Source organism: Elaeis guineensis, chromosome 5 (assembly GCF_000442705.2).
Source record: "Elaeis guineensis isolate ETL-2024a chromosome 5, EG11, whole genome shotgun sequence".
NCBI lineage: Eukaryota > Viridiplantae > Streptophyta > Magnoliopsida > Arecales > Arecaceae > Elaeis > Elaeis guineensis.
In genome coordinates, this window is record NC_025997.2 from 107297568 (window position 1) to 107316133 (window position 18566).

The window sequence follows — 18566 nt, forward strand, 5'->3', positions numbered from 1 at the left end:
TTATATATTTTAATTTTTGATTTAATGCCATGTAATAATCATGTAATAGGATCTTAGATCTAGAGATTTTCTGATCTTAGAAAATAAATTTTGATTTATTTTAGTCTTCCGCTGTATGATCTTGAAAAAGTTTCAAGATCTAACCCTCTTTTTCAAGATCTAACCCTGAAACCCTAGATCTGGTTCCTACAGTTTTATACCCTTACTATTTCAAAGATATAAATGCACTGAAAATGCAATCTTTGAGTTGACATTTTATAGATAGTAACTTAACTAAATTTCCTTTGACGTCTAAGCAATGATTCTTCGGTTATTGAGTAGAATTCTAAACTGACATCACCTTTTAGAATAGGCTATGATTAAGTCTATCACTTTAAACTGATAATAGTTCCATGCCTCTCATGATTTTAGTAATTTTATCATCGGATAAAGGTTTTGTAAGGGGGTCAGCTAGTATTTGATCGATAGAAAGATATTCAAGTACCATCTTATCTTTCTTCATAAGTCTCCTAATATGATTGTATCTCATAGCAATATACTTACTATTACTAGTTCTGTTATTCTTGATATTGTATATTGCAGTTTAGTTGTCACAGTACATGGTAATAGAACTTTTCGGAATTTTAATGAAAAGAATGCATTTCAAAAATTGCTTCATCCATAATATCATTTTACTAGTTTCAGGCATAGCAATATATTCAAATTTCATTGAAGATAATGCAACATAAAATTATTTTTTAGATGACCAAGCAATAATAGCACCACCAATAGTAAATAACCAGCCACTAGTTGATCTAGAATTTATTTTATCTGAAGCCCAACTAGCATCGCTATAGCATTGTGAAAAAGGAAACCTACACTTATAATGCAAACCATAATGCAAAGTATGCTTAAAATATCTCATAACTCTGCTAACTTCTTTCCAGTGACCATGACTTTGGTTACTAGTAAATCTACTCAACATACCAACAGCACATGCAATATCTAGTCTCATATAATTCATTGCATACATTAAGCTTCCAATTATTTTTGCATACTCTTCTTGATTTATAGGTGTTCTTTTGTTAGGAACCAATTTATGATTTGGATTTATAGGTGTTTTGGAAGGCTTGCAATCAAAGAAATTAAACTTTCTTAATAAATTTTCAATATAACGAGATTAGGTTAAAATATATTCCCCATCTCTTTTAATTACCTTAACAGCTAAGATAATATCTATTAGACCTAAGTCCTTGATATCAAATAATTGTGTAAAAAAATATTTTGTTTCATTTATGCATTCCATACTAGAACCAAATATGAGCAAGTCATCCATATAAAGAGTAATTAATACTTTGAAATTTTTTGTTTCTTTAGTAAAGACACAACTTTCTACCTTGCTACTTTTAAATCCAAATTTCTTAATTTCTATTTTGAGCTTTTTATACCATTGTCTTGGTGCTTATTTCAATCTATATAGAGATTTGTTCAATTTACGTACTTTTCCTCTTATCTTTAATAACATAACCTTCAAGTTGATTAATATAGATTTTTTCTTCTAAATCACCATTTAGAAATGTTATTTTTGATATCAATTAAGATGGCCAAGATCTTTATCTATCCCAATCCGTTCTCATCTTCCGGTGCTATAGGAGCCAGCGCCGGCGCCTTGTCTCCAAGACCACTCCACAATTCTTAGAAATAGGGACCAAGTCCAAAAATGAAAGCCTCCAAACCGCTCTCGCCAAGCTCTATCTCTCCTACAAATCTAACAGCTATATTAAATTAATAATAAAGAGTAATGTACAATGAAGGAACTACCGACCACCTGTTGTTATTTTACAATATTAAATTAGTTCTTATTTATTTTATTACAGAAGCTACGTATAATATAATTATTGATTCTTTATTTTATTGCAGCAAATGGAAGCTACAGATTCACCTCAACTCCATCTGATGCACAAGCACAATCAACACAAAGAATTTGACAAAAGAAAGATATAGCATGAAAATATATTACTGAGGTACGAAATGATCAAGAAAAGAAGATACTCATTTGTGATTTTTGTCACAAGCCACTTGCTGGTGGAGGCCTTAATCGAATGAAGCAACATCTTACTGGGGTAAACGGTCAAGTTGGAAAATGTTCAAAAGTTTCTTTGGATGTCCAGAATTTAGTAGCATAATCCCTGCAAGAGAATATTGATAAAGCACAAGAGAAGCGAGGTATCTTTAATGAGAGAAATCTATATGGTCAAAGTATGCATAATTTTGAAGGTGATGAAATGCAAGAAAGTCCCTGTTTGCCTATTAAAGGAAATGCTAAAGGTGGTGATGGACAATCCTCCAAAAAAAAAAAGAAAGGCTAATTATGATATTCAAAATTATTTCAAATTGGATGTTCGTGATCCTTCTCAACCAACTATCAAAGTTTGCTTGCAAAGTCCAGAGAGATGGCATGACACTGATTTGTCCATTGCTCATTGGTTCTATCATGCTTGCATCCCAATGAATGCGGTAAATTCTCTTTTTTTTTAAATTACAGTTGGTAAAATAGCATCTATAGATCATGAATATACTGGTCCTTCTATCATGCTTTGCATGTCAATTTATTAAGAGATGCCAAGAAAGATATACAATTAATTATTGATTCTTATAGAAGTACATGGGTTGATTGTGGTTGCACTATTATGGGTGATGGATGGACAGATACTAGATAGAGGCCATTAATAAATTTTTTAGTATATTCCGCTAAGGAAATATCATTCATTAAATCAGTTGATACATTAGATATGATATCAGATTATAAAACATTATGCAACTTGTTTGCTGAGATTATTGAAATGATTGGTGCTAGTAATGTAGTTCACTTAGTGACAGACAATGCATCCAATTATAAAAAAGCTGGAATAGAACTTTCTAAGAGATATCCAAATATTAGTTGGTCACCATGTGCAGCACATTGTCTTAATTTGATCGTGAAAGATGTTGGAGAATTATCTCATGTGTAAAGTGTTGCTGTCCTTGCATCAAGGATAACTACTTTTATCTATAATCATAAACATACATTGAATTGGTTAAGAAAGAGGCCAAATTGGAGAGAGATAATTTGCCCTGGGCCAACTCATTTTGCCACCACTTTTATTGCATTGAGGAGCTTACATGACCATAAGGAAGACTTGCAAGCTTTGGTTACTAGTTCTGATTATAAGAAGTTTTTGAAATTACCGGAAGCAAAGGAAGTGAAACATATCATTCTAGATGAGATGTTTTGGAATAATTGCTTAATCATTGTGAGGATCATGGCACCATTGATACGTTTATTGCATATTTATGATTCTGATGAAAAACCAGCATTGGGATGTGTATGAAGGCATGTACAGGGCACGCAAAGGCATTAAGAAATTGTTTAAAGGCAAGAAGAGATCATATAAGCCATACACAGATATCATAAATAATCGTTGGGATAAGATGTTGCATCAAAGTATCTATGCTGCTACATATTAGTTGAACCCGACTTTTCAATATGATCAAAATAACTTTTGTCAGAAATCAGAAATTATGTCAGGACTACTTGATGTTATCGAGACTAAAGCAACAGAGAGTAAAACCAAATTGTTAGATGAGAAAAGACTGTTTAAAGAATGTCTAAAAAATTTTGGACGATCGATCGCTATCATATCTTGCAAAACCATTCGACCCAGTAAGAAATACAAATTTACAAGTTTATAACTTATATACTTATTTATACTTTACAATAAAATTTCTAATGCAATGTATGAAATTTATGTAGATGAATGGTGGAGGATGTTTGGTAGTGATGCTCCTAATTTGCAAAAGCTTGCAATTAAACTCCTTAGTCGAATGGCTTCCTCGGGATGCGAACGCAATTGGAGTGTGTTTGAATGTATTCATACCAAAAAGAGAAATAGATTAGAGCATCAAAAGTTTAATGACCTAGTGTATGTTCATTATAACTTGCGTTTACAAAACAGGTATTAAAAATATTTTATTGCTTCCTTTTACATTTTAAATGTGATATTATGATTGGGCTATATGTTTACAAGACTTGCAAATGAGATTTTTTTTAAAATATTTTTGATATTTTAATGTGTAGGCTTAAAATGGATAAGAGGCCTTATGATCTAATTGATTATGAATCAATTGACAAAACAAAATTTTGAATTGTGGAAGAGGATCTCGAAGGAGAGCTTGACTATGATGAGTTAGAATACATCCTAGAAGAAGAGCTACCAAAAACTAATGAAGAATCAAATTCAATGCTCCCAAAGGTAAGTGTAAAAATATTTATTTTTTTAAAACTCGTTTGGGTATATATCTAAGCTTTTATTTGAAACATCTTATGATGAGTTCTTTTTTTTTTTGTTATAGACAAAGAAGATGATGATAATATGATATTGTTGGATGAAGGTGTTGATGTAGCATACTCTAGTAGGGGAGATAATAGTGATCGTGGTGAAGACAATGATGATATATGATCAAATATGGATTGAGAGATAACTAGAAACATTATGTTAAATTTGATTGTGAAACAATCTCATTGAACAGATTTGTATGTTCTTTTGTTTGTGCTATTTTTTGTGTAGAACTTTGTTTGTGTTGTTTCTCGTATAGAATGTTTATTGCTATCTTTTATGGTGCTTCTTTTTGTTGAAGTTTATGAAGAAATGTTGATTTCTAAATTTTTAAGTATTTTTTCAAAATTAAGAATAGGTGAAAATTTTAGTTATGCATCATGCATGATTTTGTCAAATTATTAGTCTATTTTTTAGAGATTTTTTATATTTTTAAAGAATAAAATATATTTATTACATCATAATTATGTCATGCTGATGTCACGGGTCAATTGATCGAGCCAATCGATTGACCCCTGACCCTTTTTTTTATTTCGATCTGATGTCCGATCTGGTTTTGAAAATATTAAAAATAACACCATAAAAATTTTATTAAAATAGATTTTAAATAGATTTTAATTTGATTATTATTTCAGCAAAAATCTGCATCAAGAAAATTATGTTTAGCAGATTTATAACTAACCATTATCAACCGTTGATTAGATCTTGAAATCTGATCAAAATCAGATCACATAATTTTTAATTAACAGATCTAAATTAGATGTAATATCCTATATAAAAATCTGATAATATATCTCATATGAAAATATCAGAAAGATTAACTATGCATAGCATTTATCAATCCTCCTCTGATACCATTTGAAGGGAAAGTATCCGATCTAATCGAATCGCCAAGGTGTGTTTTGAAAAAAATTTCTATAATAAGCTAACATAAATTTTGTTACTTGATATGCCGTGAAATAGAGATCAAAATTCTCAAATAAAACTCGAATCCGATGCCTCACGAGATCTGAAAGCAAGGGAAAGGAGAGATATGATCTTGGACGTGACTCCTCATGCCAAGAAGATGGACATCCAAAGGTGAGCGCCCAAGAGAAACTTCATGGTCAGAAAAGAAGAAACACTTTCTTTCTTTTTGTGTCGCACATGCCTTACCCGCCCCACTCTATCTCACGGTGTTTTATTTTGTTTTGTCACATAAAAACAACCTCACCTTTACTATGTAATAAGGTCTCCCCTTTTATAGATAAGGTGTTCCACTTATGATCAATGTCCTAGGTTGGTTAGGTGTCCTAACCTAATTCAAAAAGGAAATCGGATGAAAGAAGGAGAGCGCCAACCTCTTCACGCAAAGCTCACGCACGCACATCTTATGGGTGGAATAAAATCAGCGCTCCTTCCCTTCTGGTCGGCCACCTTATGAGAGACAGTCTCTGGTAATTGAGACTCTTTGGTTCTTAACTAAATGAGCTCAGATTTGACTCAAATTGAATCCGATTCGAACCAGATTCGAAAAACCAGTCAATCCTAATCTAATTAGAATTCTAGACTAAATCTAACTTGAATTTTTAATTCAATTAATCCTTAATTAAATCAGATCTAATATGAAATTAATTAGGACATAAAGTGATTCTCTCATAAATCTCTTGGATCATTGATCAGATCATTATCATCATCGAAATTAAATCTGAACCTCATGTCCAATGCTAGCTAGACATAGTCAACTTGTTTGATCCTGTATGATCCTTAATTTAAGTCTTAATCAAGCTAATCTATTCGTTCAATCAAGTCACGTACTTCTAAATTGAACTCATAGATTTAGGTCAATTCTTTCCTACATTGCTTGACTTTGTGCGTGACTCCATAGGTTCGAACATTAAGTCGGTAGTACAAGAACAACTTCTTGTACTAATCGAAATTACCATCTAGCAATGGTTCCCAATGTTTGGATAGGTTGAATATATGCAAAGCAATATTGAAGAAACTACGCATATGGTTATCGCATAATTCATCTCTTTAACCACGAATACTTGAGAGTGACTTAGGATTTAACTGTCAATCCTGAATGAGTTATCCACATTGTATTTCAACCTTTCACATCTATCATATGGATTATCCGAGCTCAGGATTACTAAATTGAAATACAGTGATGCATTATCTTTTATAATCCAAAGAGATCAATCCCATCTTGATCCATACATAGACTTTGCAAGTACTTGACTGTACCTAGTAGCCTTCCGTCACTGCATTAGAATTGCAGGTAGTCCGGTACCAAAGCACAGTGAGTTGCTTGTAAGTCACTATGGTGATCTCAGATATGAGGGACATTTACGTCCATATGCTTCGCGAGCTGCTTTTGACAGTAGAGCACTTCGTAAGTGAGTCACTTGTTCAGTGACGATGTACCCCTACATCTCATCTGTATTCCATATCAGTATCTTCACATTCCTTAGTTATGAGGATAACCAACCTATATGGCACAGAATGATCTATACTTGATAAACATCATCATCCTTTAATGACGTATCATTTGATTACAAATATGTTTAAGAACTATTTGATAAATCCTTCTTTATCGATTTTCATATAGTTCTAAGGATTTCATCACAACACATGAGTTCATATAAGAAAGATGTACATCTTGTAATGAAAAATATCAAATGATTTTTATTAATTCATAATTCATATACAATTACAAAGAGCACAATCATCCAAACGATTGGCTTTAGGATACATTTCCTAACACACGCAAGTTTATCATGTGTGCTCCACCCTGACAATATCCCATGGGCAGGAAAATCATTGATTATCTATAAAAGGGCAGCCCTCATATTAAAGTTTTGTTTCTGAAAAGTATCAAATGTACATACACCCTCACTCCATAAATTTTGCAATTCATCAATCAATGGCCTAAGAAAAACATCTATACTTTGGCCAGGTGAAGTCAAACCAGGAATAATAAGAGTTAAGAATATATTACTTTTATCTATGCACATCTCCAGCAAGTTATACGGTGTTACAAAAATAGGCTAACATGAATAAGGTACAGAATTGTTGACAAATAGTGTAAATCCATCGGTACATAGCTATAGTCTAACATTCCGATACTCACTAGCAAAGTTTGGATGCACCAAGTCAAATTATTTTCATGCCTCTCCATCTGTCAGATGTGAGACCACGATCGGGTCACGATGGACACCTTCTTTATGCCATCGCATATGCCTAGCAGATTTTTTCGACATATATAATCATTGGAGCCTAGGAGTTAGCGTAATACCTTATAGGTACATTAGATTGCTTTGTATTGTTCTCTATATCAGGCTTGAATCGAAGCTGACCACATACGGAACACTCTCTTTCCCTCATCATCTTTGTAGTATAACATACAATCATTCAGGTAAACATCTATCTTCTTATAGCTTAATCCCAATTCCATAACCATTTTTTTCAATCGATAAAAATTATCTGATAACTTTTCATCTTCAGGTAGCATGCTCTTAATTATTATGAGCATACGGTCATAACATGCCTCGCTCATATTGAACTTCAATTTGAGATTCAACAATTGTATTATGACTGATAACCTAGTATGCACTTTGCACCCCTCCCACAATGGCTCATTAGCATCTCTAAACAATTCATAAAACCTTACAGCTGATGGATTTGGAATTTCATCAAAGTCATTCATAGCATCATAGATCACATGGCCCACCTTGTGCCATCCATTACCATATCCATATAAGGATTTTTAAGATCTATCCCTCCCCCCTCAGCACTTACAGGATGAGGGTCATCAAACCTCCAAAAAGATTTCTCATGAAGCATCCAATTTTGATAGCCTTGCGCAAAACCTTTCTTATAAAAGTGCACCGTCACTAAATCGGGGAACAAAAGTTTTTTATTCTTACATATTGCGCATGAGCATAAAATTTTATCTCCTTCTATAGTTAATAGATTTGATGTTGCAATTGCAATGAACTTATCAACCCCATTCTTAAATTCTTGTATCACTCTTCTACTATAGATCCTATGGCTCATCCAACTTCAATTCATTATGTTCAACTATCATTATGCATTAATAAATATCAAATTTATATTAAACTACTAATATCTTAAATATAGATAGCAATAAAACTATACAGGAACAAGTTATAAGCATGCAATTTTTTAGAAATATATGAATGTTGCTCTCTCTCTCTTTTCCCCATGTCTAACCCCGTCCCACCGCTGCCGTGCCGCCACTGCCGGCGGCCCCATCCTGCATCTCCAAACCTGACAAAATATCATACTTCCACCAAGACTAAGCTCTCAAAACCTCAAGGGACCAACTCACACCGCCACAACTCACACAAAATCCATACGCTTGAGAAAAAACCCAAACTGGAAACTATGAACCGCTCCGCTGCTCTCTCCTTTCCTAACCGAAATCAACTCACACCGCCACAACTCAGAGAAACAACCCCAACCGGAACCTAAAGAACCTCTGATCTCCCTCAAGTGCTCTCCTTCCCCACAGATCTCGAAAAAAAAGAATGAAATGAAAGGAATAAGAATTGAAAAGGGGAAAAAAAAAAAAGATCATTCGTACCTGTTTAATTTCTCGTATTTCCTTTTTTTTTTTTTATTGATTTTTTCCTCTATTTTCCCCTCTTTTCCTTTGCTTTTTCCATCCTCAGGAGCTTCGATCTGGTGGGAGGCTTGGAGTGGCCGAAGAGGGACCGGGGGAGGAGGTCTGGCTGCCCACCAGCCGCCGAGCAAGAGCAAGAGTGTGAGGGGTAGAGAGAGAGAGGGCGGGAGGCCGGAGGGGTGCGGGGGCCGGCGTGGGTTTACCCCGTCGGGAGGAGGGGTGCCTGGGTGCAGGGCACCGCCGGGGCCGAGGGGTGCAGGCGGTGGGGCCTGGGGGGAGGGGAGGGGGGTCGCATGGAGCAGCATCGGTGAGGGTGCATGGGCCGCCGGGGTCGCATAAGGGAGGGCTAGGTTGCAAGCACCAGGGCGGCGGCGGGGGGGGGGGTGGTGGTCACGCGGAGCAGCGTTGGGTGAGGAGTGCAGGGGCTGCCGGGGTTTCACGGGGGAGGGGTGGGTTGCGAGCAGCGGAGCGGCTGGGGGTGGTCGCACGGAGCAACGTTGGACGAAGGGTGCAGGGGCTGCCAGGGTCTCCCACGGGGGCCGGGCTGTCGCACGGAGCAGCGGGAGGAGCGGGAGAGGAGATTTAGGGCTTTTTTGTGAGGAGGCTAAGAGCGGCTCACTTGAGAGAGAGAGGGAGAGGAGAGGGAGAGGGAGGGAAACTCAGGCTAACAGGGAGTTAGGAATTTTTATTTTTTTTAAAATTAATAATAGACTGAAACTTCATTGCAATTCTGTTACAGCTGCTTCACAGTAAATTTTTTTTATTTTTAAATAAATAATAAAAATAATATTATTATAAATTTTTTTATTTTTAAATTAGTAACAAAATAATTTTAATTGTAAATTTATTGTAAGTTAATCAAAAAAAATTATAATTTTTTTAACCAACCAGTAGCAACAAAAATTGAGTTCACTGTAAATTTGTTGTAATATTCTATTGTTAATTTGTTGCAATTCCGTAATCAATGATACGTGGGATCTCTTACAAAATTTAATAATTATTTTTATATTTATTTTTATTTTATTATAAAATTTTCGTATCTAATTTGTTGCAAGTCTCTTATAAATTTATTTTTTTTAAATTAATAATAGAATTAAATATTTCATTGCAAATCGATCGCTGATTAACAATGGATTAGAAGCTGATTCTGTCAGTTACAAAATTTTCATTGTTAAATTACATATTTTTTATAGCTAAAAGTGAAAATTTCTCCTAAGCACCAGCATCACCAAAAAGTTGCATTTTGCTAGCATTGCAGAGCCAGCAAGGAAAGGTTGGTAAGCCTAAACATTATCAAGATTTTAGTCTCATGGATATACTCCCTACAATAACATTAAAAGCCCATATAACATGGCCGATCCCACTGCAGAAATCGAGGGCTCCAATTAGAGATGGCCATTCTTAATTTTTTTAATTTATTTAACTTGATTCAATCCGTTGTACGTTAGATTGGAGTAACTATTTAATAAAATGGATAGGGTTGGATTTAGATTTTTGATTTAATTAATAAATAGATCAAGTTTTGGTTGACAAATTATCAATCCACCTTGCATCCGGTCCTACATGTTCTTATCTGACCCCAGCCAATTGCCACCCTTGTCACATTGGAAACCCACCTAATATGGTAATGTTGGTGGAGGAGCGCATATTCACAAGCCTACCATTCCATATTTAGCTCTAACCTTGGAATCCCACCTAACAATATGATAATTCTGGCAGAATAGTGTATATTCACAAGCCAACAATTCCCATCCTCAAAGTTGAAACCAATTCCCCAAAGGGTCCTTGAACCCCTATCGGGCAAAGCCTTTCTTCGCTATTAGATTTCTGCACAAGATGCAAAATAAACAAGTAATGGAATGCTGGGAGAAGTACAACTCTCTGAAGAAATTCCGCTAGGATGAACCATTGTGTCTGCATTCATGGCGACTGAGAAATAACCAAGCTAAACATCCAAGTCCTCTTCTTTCTGTGGACAAGTTCCAAAATCTATTGATAACAAAGAAAAGACCAACTGGCTTCCACTAGTTGAATCCATGGCCTTCATGTTAAATTGGAATTCTGCCTACTATAACTGTAGCAAGCAATTTAACGTCAAACTAGGCTAATAAGCCAAACTCTTGAAAATCCACATTATTCGAGCCTTATAAATATATCAAGAATAGCAAGCCTTCCAACCACCAGCTGAGTTATCTCTAAAACTTTGTAGCGGCCTGCCCTGAGTTAAAGCAGTTCACTCAGAGCAAATGGATGGTGATGTGCTGTTGTTTGTCGCTGTGAGCCCATGTCATCATAAGGTTATTATATGCCCAAAGGAGTGCCCATACACAACCAAAACACCCGAAGGCCGAAGCTGGTCTCCTAGACTGCTACTTGTTGTACTGGGTTGAAGATATAGAAAGAAATATGATGGAAGAAAAAAAACTTGGTCAGATAAGGCACTTTTAGGAAGCTTTCTTAAAGATAATGATTTTCCCTCTTTATGTGCAAAAAGACTCTTGGAAATCCTATTCCTAGGATACAATATCCAACACAAAGATGATATAAGATTGTACTTCTTAATCACCTTTAATTAAAAGAAAGAGGATTTAAAGAAAGTATAGAATAGAAATTAAGTTTGAATAAAAAAGTAAGTTCATTCTCGTTTTAGATATTCCCTAGATTTATAAGAGCCCAAATGTTGTAAAACTTCAAAAGCAATGCAACCTATAGAATCTGAATGCTGCATATGATCATTTTCAAAAAAAATGCAACTCTACGGAATTTTTTAAATATTGTAAAGTTTCCCAACTGCTAATAACTACCCAAGAGTTTTTAAAAAAAATCAAACTTTAGATAACACATATCTTATTAAAAATAAAATATTTAACAGAGTTTATCTATTTAAAAATTTTTATTATTTGAAAATATATGAATTGCATGACAATTCCTCACTTATTTTCTAATAATAACATCACTAATATCAAAAGATAAAGAAAAACAAATCTGGATTTAGTATAGTACAAGCCTTAGGTGGATTACCCTTGAATCTAAGGTTTAAATAAAAATTAAAAAACTAAGAGAATTAAATTTTAATCTTAATTAGTCAAAACTTATTACTAATATTCACACTACACATCGGATTCTTGTTATTAAGGTAGCGCATTATGGGCCATACACCTCATCCCAATTTAGCAAGTCTACTAGGGTTTTATTGCTAACCCCTTAGAAATGGCCCTAATCTCCTTGCTTGCGAAAGCAAAACTCATCAAGGGTGTCTACAACCTTATCATTCACCCCACATAAACTATGAGTTTTGTTGAGGATATCGTCCAACCTATTTAATTTATCCTGGATATCACAATGCATCCATATAGGCATGAAAATTTATATAGTTTTATACCCTTACTATTTCATAGATATAAATGCACTGAAAATGCAATCTTTGAGTTGACATTTTATGGATAGTAACTTAACTAAATTTCCTTTGAACTCTAAGCAATGATTCTTCGATTATTGAGTAGAATCCTAAACTGACATCACTTTTTAGAGTAGGCTATGGTTAAGTCTATCACTTTAAACCAATAATAGTTCCATGCCTCTCATAATTTTAGTAATTTTATCATCGGATAAAGGTTTTGTAAGGGGTCAGCTAGTATTTGATCGGTAGAAAGGTATTCAAGTACCATCTTATCTTTCTTCATAAGTCTCCTAATATGATTGTATCTCATAGCAATATGCTTACTATTACCAGTTCTGTTATTCTTGGTATTGTATATTGCAGTTTAGTTGTCACAATACATGGTAATAGGACTTTTTGGAATTTTAATGAAAGGAATGCATTTCAAAAGTTGCTTCATCTATAATATCTCTTTACTAGTTTCAGACATAGCAATATATTCAAATTTCATTGAAGATAATGCAACATAAAATTATTTGTTAGATGACCAAGCAATAATAGCACCACCAATAGTAAATAACCAGCCACTAGTTGATCTAGAATTAATTTTATCCGAAGCCCAACTAGCATCGCTATAGCATTGTGAAAAAGAAAAACTATATTTATAATGCAAACCATAATGCAAAGTATGCTTAAAATATCTCATAACTCTGCTAACTTCTTTCCAGTGACCATGACTTAGGTTACTAGTAAATCTACTCAATATACCAACAGCACATGCAATATCTAGTCTTATATAATTCATTACATACATTAAGCTTCCAATTATTTTTGCATACTCTTCTTGATTTATAGGTATTCTTTTGTTAGGAACCAATTTATGATTTGGATTTATAGGTGTTTTGGAAGGCTTGCAATCAAAGAAATTAAACTTTCTTAATAATTTTCCAATATAACGAGATTAGGTTAAAATATATTCCCCATCTCTTTTAATTACCTTAACTGCTAAGATAATATCTATTAGACCTAAGTCCTTGATATTAAATAATTGTGTAAAAAAATATTTTGTTTCATTTATGCATTCCATACTAAAACTAAATATGAGCAAGTCATCCATATAAAGAGTAACTAATATTTTGAAATTTTTTGTTTCTTTAGTAAAGACACAACTTTCTACCTTGCTACTTTTAAATCCAAATTTCTTAATTTCTATTTTGAGCTTTTTATACCATTGTCTTGGTACTTATTTCAATCTATATAGAGATTTGTTCATTTTCCTCTTATCTTTAATAACATAACCTTCAAGTTGATTAATATAGATTTTTTCTTCTAAATCACCATTTAGAAATGTTGTTTTTTATCCATTTGGTATACTTCTAAATTAGATGCAATTGCAAATTAGCATTATTCTAATAGATTTATTTTAGTTATAGATAAAAAAATTTTAAAATAATTACTTTCTTGTTTTTGGCCATAGCCCTTAGCAACTAATCTTGCCTTGTATTTTTCTATACTACCATCAGGTCCAAGTTTTTTTGTTAGAACCCATTTACATTCAATCTATTTTGCATTGGGAGGAAGATCACATGATGTTCATGTATTATTATCATGTGTGTATATATATAGATGTATATATATACGTATGCATGTATGTATGTACGTATGCATCTATGCATGCATTCATTAGTAGAAGAAGTTTTTGACTTTTAAGTTTTTTTTTTTTAAATGAGCATTAGAGGAAACATGACAAAATCGGCAGCCCACACCATATTTCCTTCTGTGGTGCCTGCCCCATATGATTTTGTTCCTGATTTGGGCATCATGAGAATGGTCATGGAGCAAGGAAGGTCACATTTTGACCTATTGGATTTTAAAGGTAATCCCATCCAATCGCCATCCCTGTAACATTGGAATCCCACCTAACATGATAATGCTGACAGATCACTTGCTATTGGATTTCTGCCAAAGATAAAAATAAACGAGCAAGCGAATACTGAGAGGAGTATAACTCTTAGAAAAAATTCCACTAGGATGAACCGTTGTGTGCGCACTCATGGGGATAGAGAAATAACCAAGCTAAACATGCATCCAAGTCCTCTTCTTTCAGGGGCAAGTTCCAAATTCTACTGATATATAACAAAGAAAAGACCAACTGGTTTTCACCAGTTGAATCCAAGGCCTTCATGTTAAATTGGAATTCTGCCTAATATAACTGTAGAAAGCAATAGAACGTCAAACTAGGATAACAAGAAAAAACTCTTGAGAACCCACATTATTCGAGCCTTATAAATATATGAAGAATAGCAAGACTTCTAACCACCAGCTGGAGTTATCTCTACTACTTCTATTGTAGCACTCTGCCCAGAGTTAAAGATGCAGTCCGCCCAGAGCGAATGGATGGCGATGTTTCTGCTGTTGTTTGTGGCAGTCACAATGGAAACGGGAGGAGCCATGCCCACGGAGAAGCGTTTATGTTTTAGACCATGGAGCCCGTGCCATCTTAAGGTTATCAGATGCCCAAAGGAGTGCCCATACACAAAACCAAAACACCCGAAGGCCAAAGCTTGTTACCTGGACTGCTACTCCCCCAAATGTGAAGCTGTGTGCCACGGTAAGCATGGCCTCTTCAACAGAAATTCCTCTAAGGTATAAAAGAGATGTCGAGTGGCGCGTAAAACATTTACTTTCTTGCCTTTTTGTAACAATAATATATATATATATATATATATATATATATATATATATATATATATATATATATATATATATATATATAATTTTATGGGACGATATTATCCTAATTTTTTCGTGGAATGCGATGCAACACCTTTTCTCGACTCCTGGGGGGAATGATGTCGCAGGGTGCATAGGTCAGGATGCTGTGATGATGGTGGTGGGACTGTCCGACTTGGAACGGCACACATCCACAGGACAGCCTCGCGATTTGAAACTATGTCTTAATATTCTCAAAATATAAATATTAAAATATCTTAGAATTTGAATTCTAAATGATGGAGCCATGCATTTCGCATGGTGTGAAAACTGCATTTAATTGCAGGAATGCTATTGTATTTCAGGTCATAAACCTTGCCTTTCCACATCGTCTGGATGTCATGACCCTCGGTTCATTGGTGCTGATGGTGCTGTGTTTTATTTTCGTGGGAGAAAGGATGAACACTTCAGCCTAGTCTCGGACCCTAACCTTCAGATAAATTCCCGCTTCATTGGCCACCGGCCTGCTGGACGGACCCACGACTTCACTTGGATTCAAGCTCTTGGGTTCATGTATGGTTCTCACAACTTCACCGTTGAGGCAGCTCGTGTGAAGCAATGGGACGGTAATGTTGATCACCTAAAGTTCTCTTATGATGGAAAGCCTTTGCTAGTTCCGGAAGGACACCTCTCTGATTGGAAGTCACCAGATAAACGGCTGACTTTGGAGAGGACTGGAACCAGAAACAGCATCAGGGTCATGCTTGAGGGGATTGTAGAGGCCATGATCAATGTGGTTCCGGTTACCAAGGAAGATGATGAGATACACAACTATCAGATACTATCAGATGATTCCTTTGCGCATTTCGAGGTGCAGTTCAGATTCATTGGGCTCTCCCCTCAAGTGGAAGGAGTTCTGGGAAGAACATACCGTCCTGACTACGTGAATACGGCAAAGCGAGGCGTGCCGATGCCTGTAGTTGGTGGAGAAGACAAATATAAGACTTCATCACTCCTTTCTGCAGACTGCAAGCTGTGTTTGTTTTCTCCCAAGGAAGATAATGAGATCGAGTTGCACATTCTAAGCTGAAGGTAGAAGATCCCAAAAGGTCAAGTAAATTTGCAACAGGAGAGATTCTTTGACATAAATTAAGTTCATAATGATATCTGTATTGTCTTAAGATGGGTGAGTCACATCGATCGACATTGGTACTTGCATATTAATAAAATGGGTGTTTTTTTTTTGGTAAGAAAATGAAATGGTTGTTTACCATGCATGTAATCTATAAGAATAGTACTTGGAAGCACAAAATAAAATGGTTGTTTCCTGTCTCATCAAGAGACCGTGTGCTGTTAAAGGTGGCTCAGATTAAACTTCTGGCCTGTTTGGCCAAGTTTTTGAGGGAAAAAAAATTATTTATTTTTTTTAAAAATTATTAAAAAAAATAAAATATTTGAATAAATTTATTTTAAAAAATAATTCATTTTTGAATGATAGTAGAAGCAGTGTTTCTGCTACGGAGAGGAAGCAGAAAATTGAAGCTTCTCTTTGAAAGCAGAAGCAGAAAATTAATGTCTTCAAGACAAAAATATCCTTACTCAAAATCATTATTTACCATAACTATCTCTATTTATTTTTACGTAACCCTCCCATTATTCTCATGTATGAGTTATTCTCCTTCTTTTTTGTGGTAAATTTTTAATATTTAGTGAATGATATATTTTGATGTATTTTGATACATGTATATTATCATATAAAAATTATGTAAAATGTTCAATATGTATTATCTTTAATTCAATTATATTTATATTGATTAAAATTTTTAATATATTTTTTATTATTTTATTATTTATATTTTAATTAAATAAAAATAAAAAAACTTAATTAAAATTAACCATAATAAATATTTAAAATTATTTATCTATTTAAATAATATTAATTGTAAAGTAAATATATACATGTCTTTTTTCGTAGTTTGACGGTCAAAAATATTTTTTTTTGAAAGATTTGTCCAACACAAACTGCTTTTCAAATATTGATAAAAGTGCTTAACAAATGATTTTGCCAAATGTGAAGTATTTTTCTCTCACGGTACTTTTTCTGAAACTCCATTTGAAAAGAAGTCATTTCAAAATAAGCTGAATTTCACAGCTTGGCCAAACAGGACCTTAGTCTTTGATCTGAAGTTGGTATATTAGCCATTTTTTCAAGATATGGTTAATAGAAATTTTCAAATTAATCATGTTATAAAGGTGACCCGCCAATCGGATGGACCCCTTTCTTTGGGGCATGCCCAAAGTGGCTTGGTGAAGTCGCACTAGATATGGATCTAGGGCCACCAACTCGACTACTCATTCAGGTAAATCCCATGACAGACATCCACGATTAACAACCTTGATGCGAAGGTTGGCTGGTAGAGTTTCTCTCCTATTAAATGGCTAAAATATTGCCCAGAAGCCTAGAGAATTAGATCTAACAAATCTATAAATTTTGGCTAACAGTCTACAGCTCAACCTCCATATAAAAGATGTACGAAAGGGGACCCTAAGATAAGCAAGCTAAACTGAGAGGAGAACTAGGAGAAGAGCATTCTGCTCTCCCACATCCTCTCTCCTTTTTCTCTCTACTGTTCTTAAAGTTCTGGCTAATTTGAGCATCGGAGGGTCCCTTGCTGGAACATCCCTGATGAGTATGGATTTTTTTTATAGGTTCTCTTTGGCATCTTGGATCTCAGATGGCATCCAATTCCAGCTACATCAGCACCCTCTTAAAGTCTTACAATATATTGATGCTAGAGAAAGGGCCCTAGCTCCCTTCGAGAGGAAAGAGAGTATAGTACAAATGAGAGCACAGAACTCCACCACCTTCCATCGATAATATCTCTATCACAGCCATAGTTTTCCCATGGGTCTGTTGTGGTGCAAACCCCAGCCATAATAGACTCTCCGCTGCTCGATGCTCTGGCTCACCAGATCCAAGCTTTGACTAGTGCCGTGCAACAACTCCAACAAGTGGAGCAATAGCAGCGTGTAGAGCCGAAATCCTCAAGCGGCTCCTTCCCATCGTAGTTGGCAATCTTGCTCCCAATGCCTAAGATCGGCTCCCCAGCGACACTTCCATCATTCCCCTGCCTTTGTAGCCTGATCCTCCTATTGTTGGAACTTGAGGGAGGAGGCACGATTAAGAAGCTCTTCCTCTGCTGGAGATTCGACTTCGACCTACTCTCCTAGGTCTTGGAGATCACAATGAGAGAAGCTCAAGAAGAAAGTCCAAGACATTAAGTGTCTCCTTAGTGAAGTCCAGAGTGGGCTTCATCGGAATAATGACAGCTTCTACTTCAACTCCTAACCTTGATTCTCCCAGACCATTCTGAGTAAACGGATTTTGAATTAGTTCAAGATATCTTAGTTGGAGCCATATGATGGCTCCATGATCTCCTCAATCACCTCTAAGGTTACAGAACCCTCATGATGCTACAAAGCACCTCTGACA

General features: G+C 35.0%; 1 protein-coding gene across 1 annotated transcript; it reads left to right on the forward strand.

Moving 5' to 3' along the window:
- Positions 1 to 14651: 14651 nt before the first annotated feature.
- On the forward strand, positions 14652 to 16394 carry LOC140857842 (uncharacterized). Its single transcript, XM_073257028.1, has 2 exons — positions 14652 to 14972; positions 15439 to 16394. The coding sequence occupies exons 1-2, from the start codon at positions 14735 to 14737 to the stop codon at positions 16161 to 16163; spliced, it is 963 nt and encodes a 320-aa protein (XP_073113129.1). The 5' UTR covers positions 14652 to 14734; the 3' UTR covers positions 16164 to 16394.
- The last annotated feature ends 2172 nt before the right edge of the window (positions 16395 to 18566 follow it).

Bases quoted from the DNA above. Each gene is read 5' to 3' on its own strand.
- LOC140857842 (XM_073257028.1), top strand. From the start codon at position 14,735: ATGCAGTCCGCCCAGAGCGAATGGATGGCGATGTTTCTGCTGTTGTTT. The intron at 14,973-15,438 runs GTAAGCATGGCC...ATTGTATTTCAG, and splicing joins ATGTGAAGCTGTGTGCCACG to GTCATAAACCTTGCCTTTCC.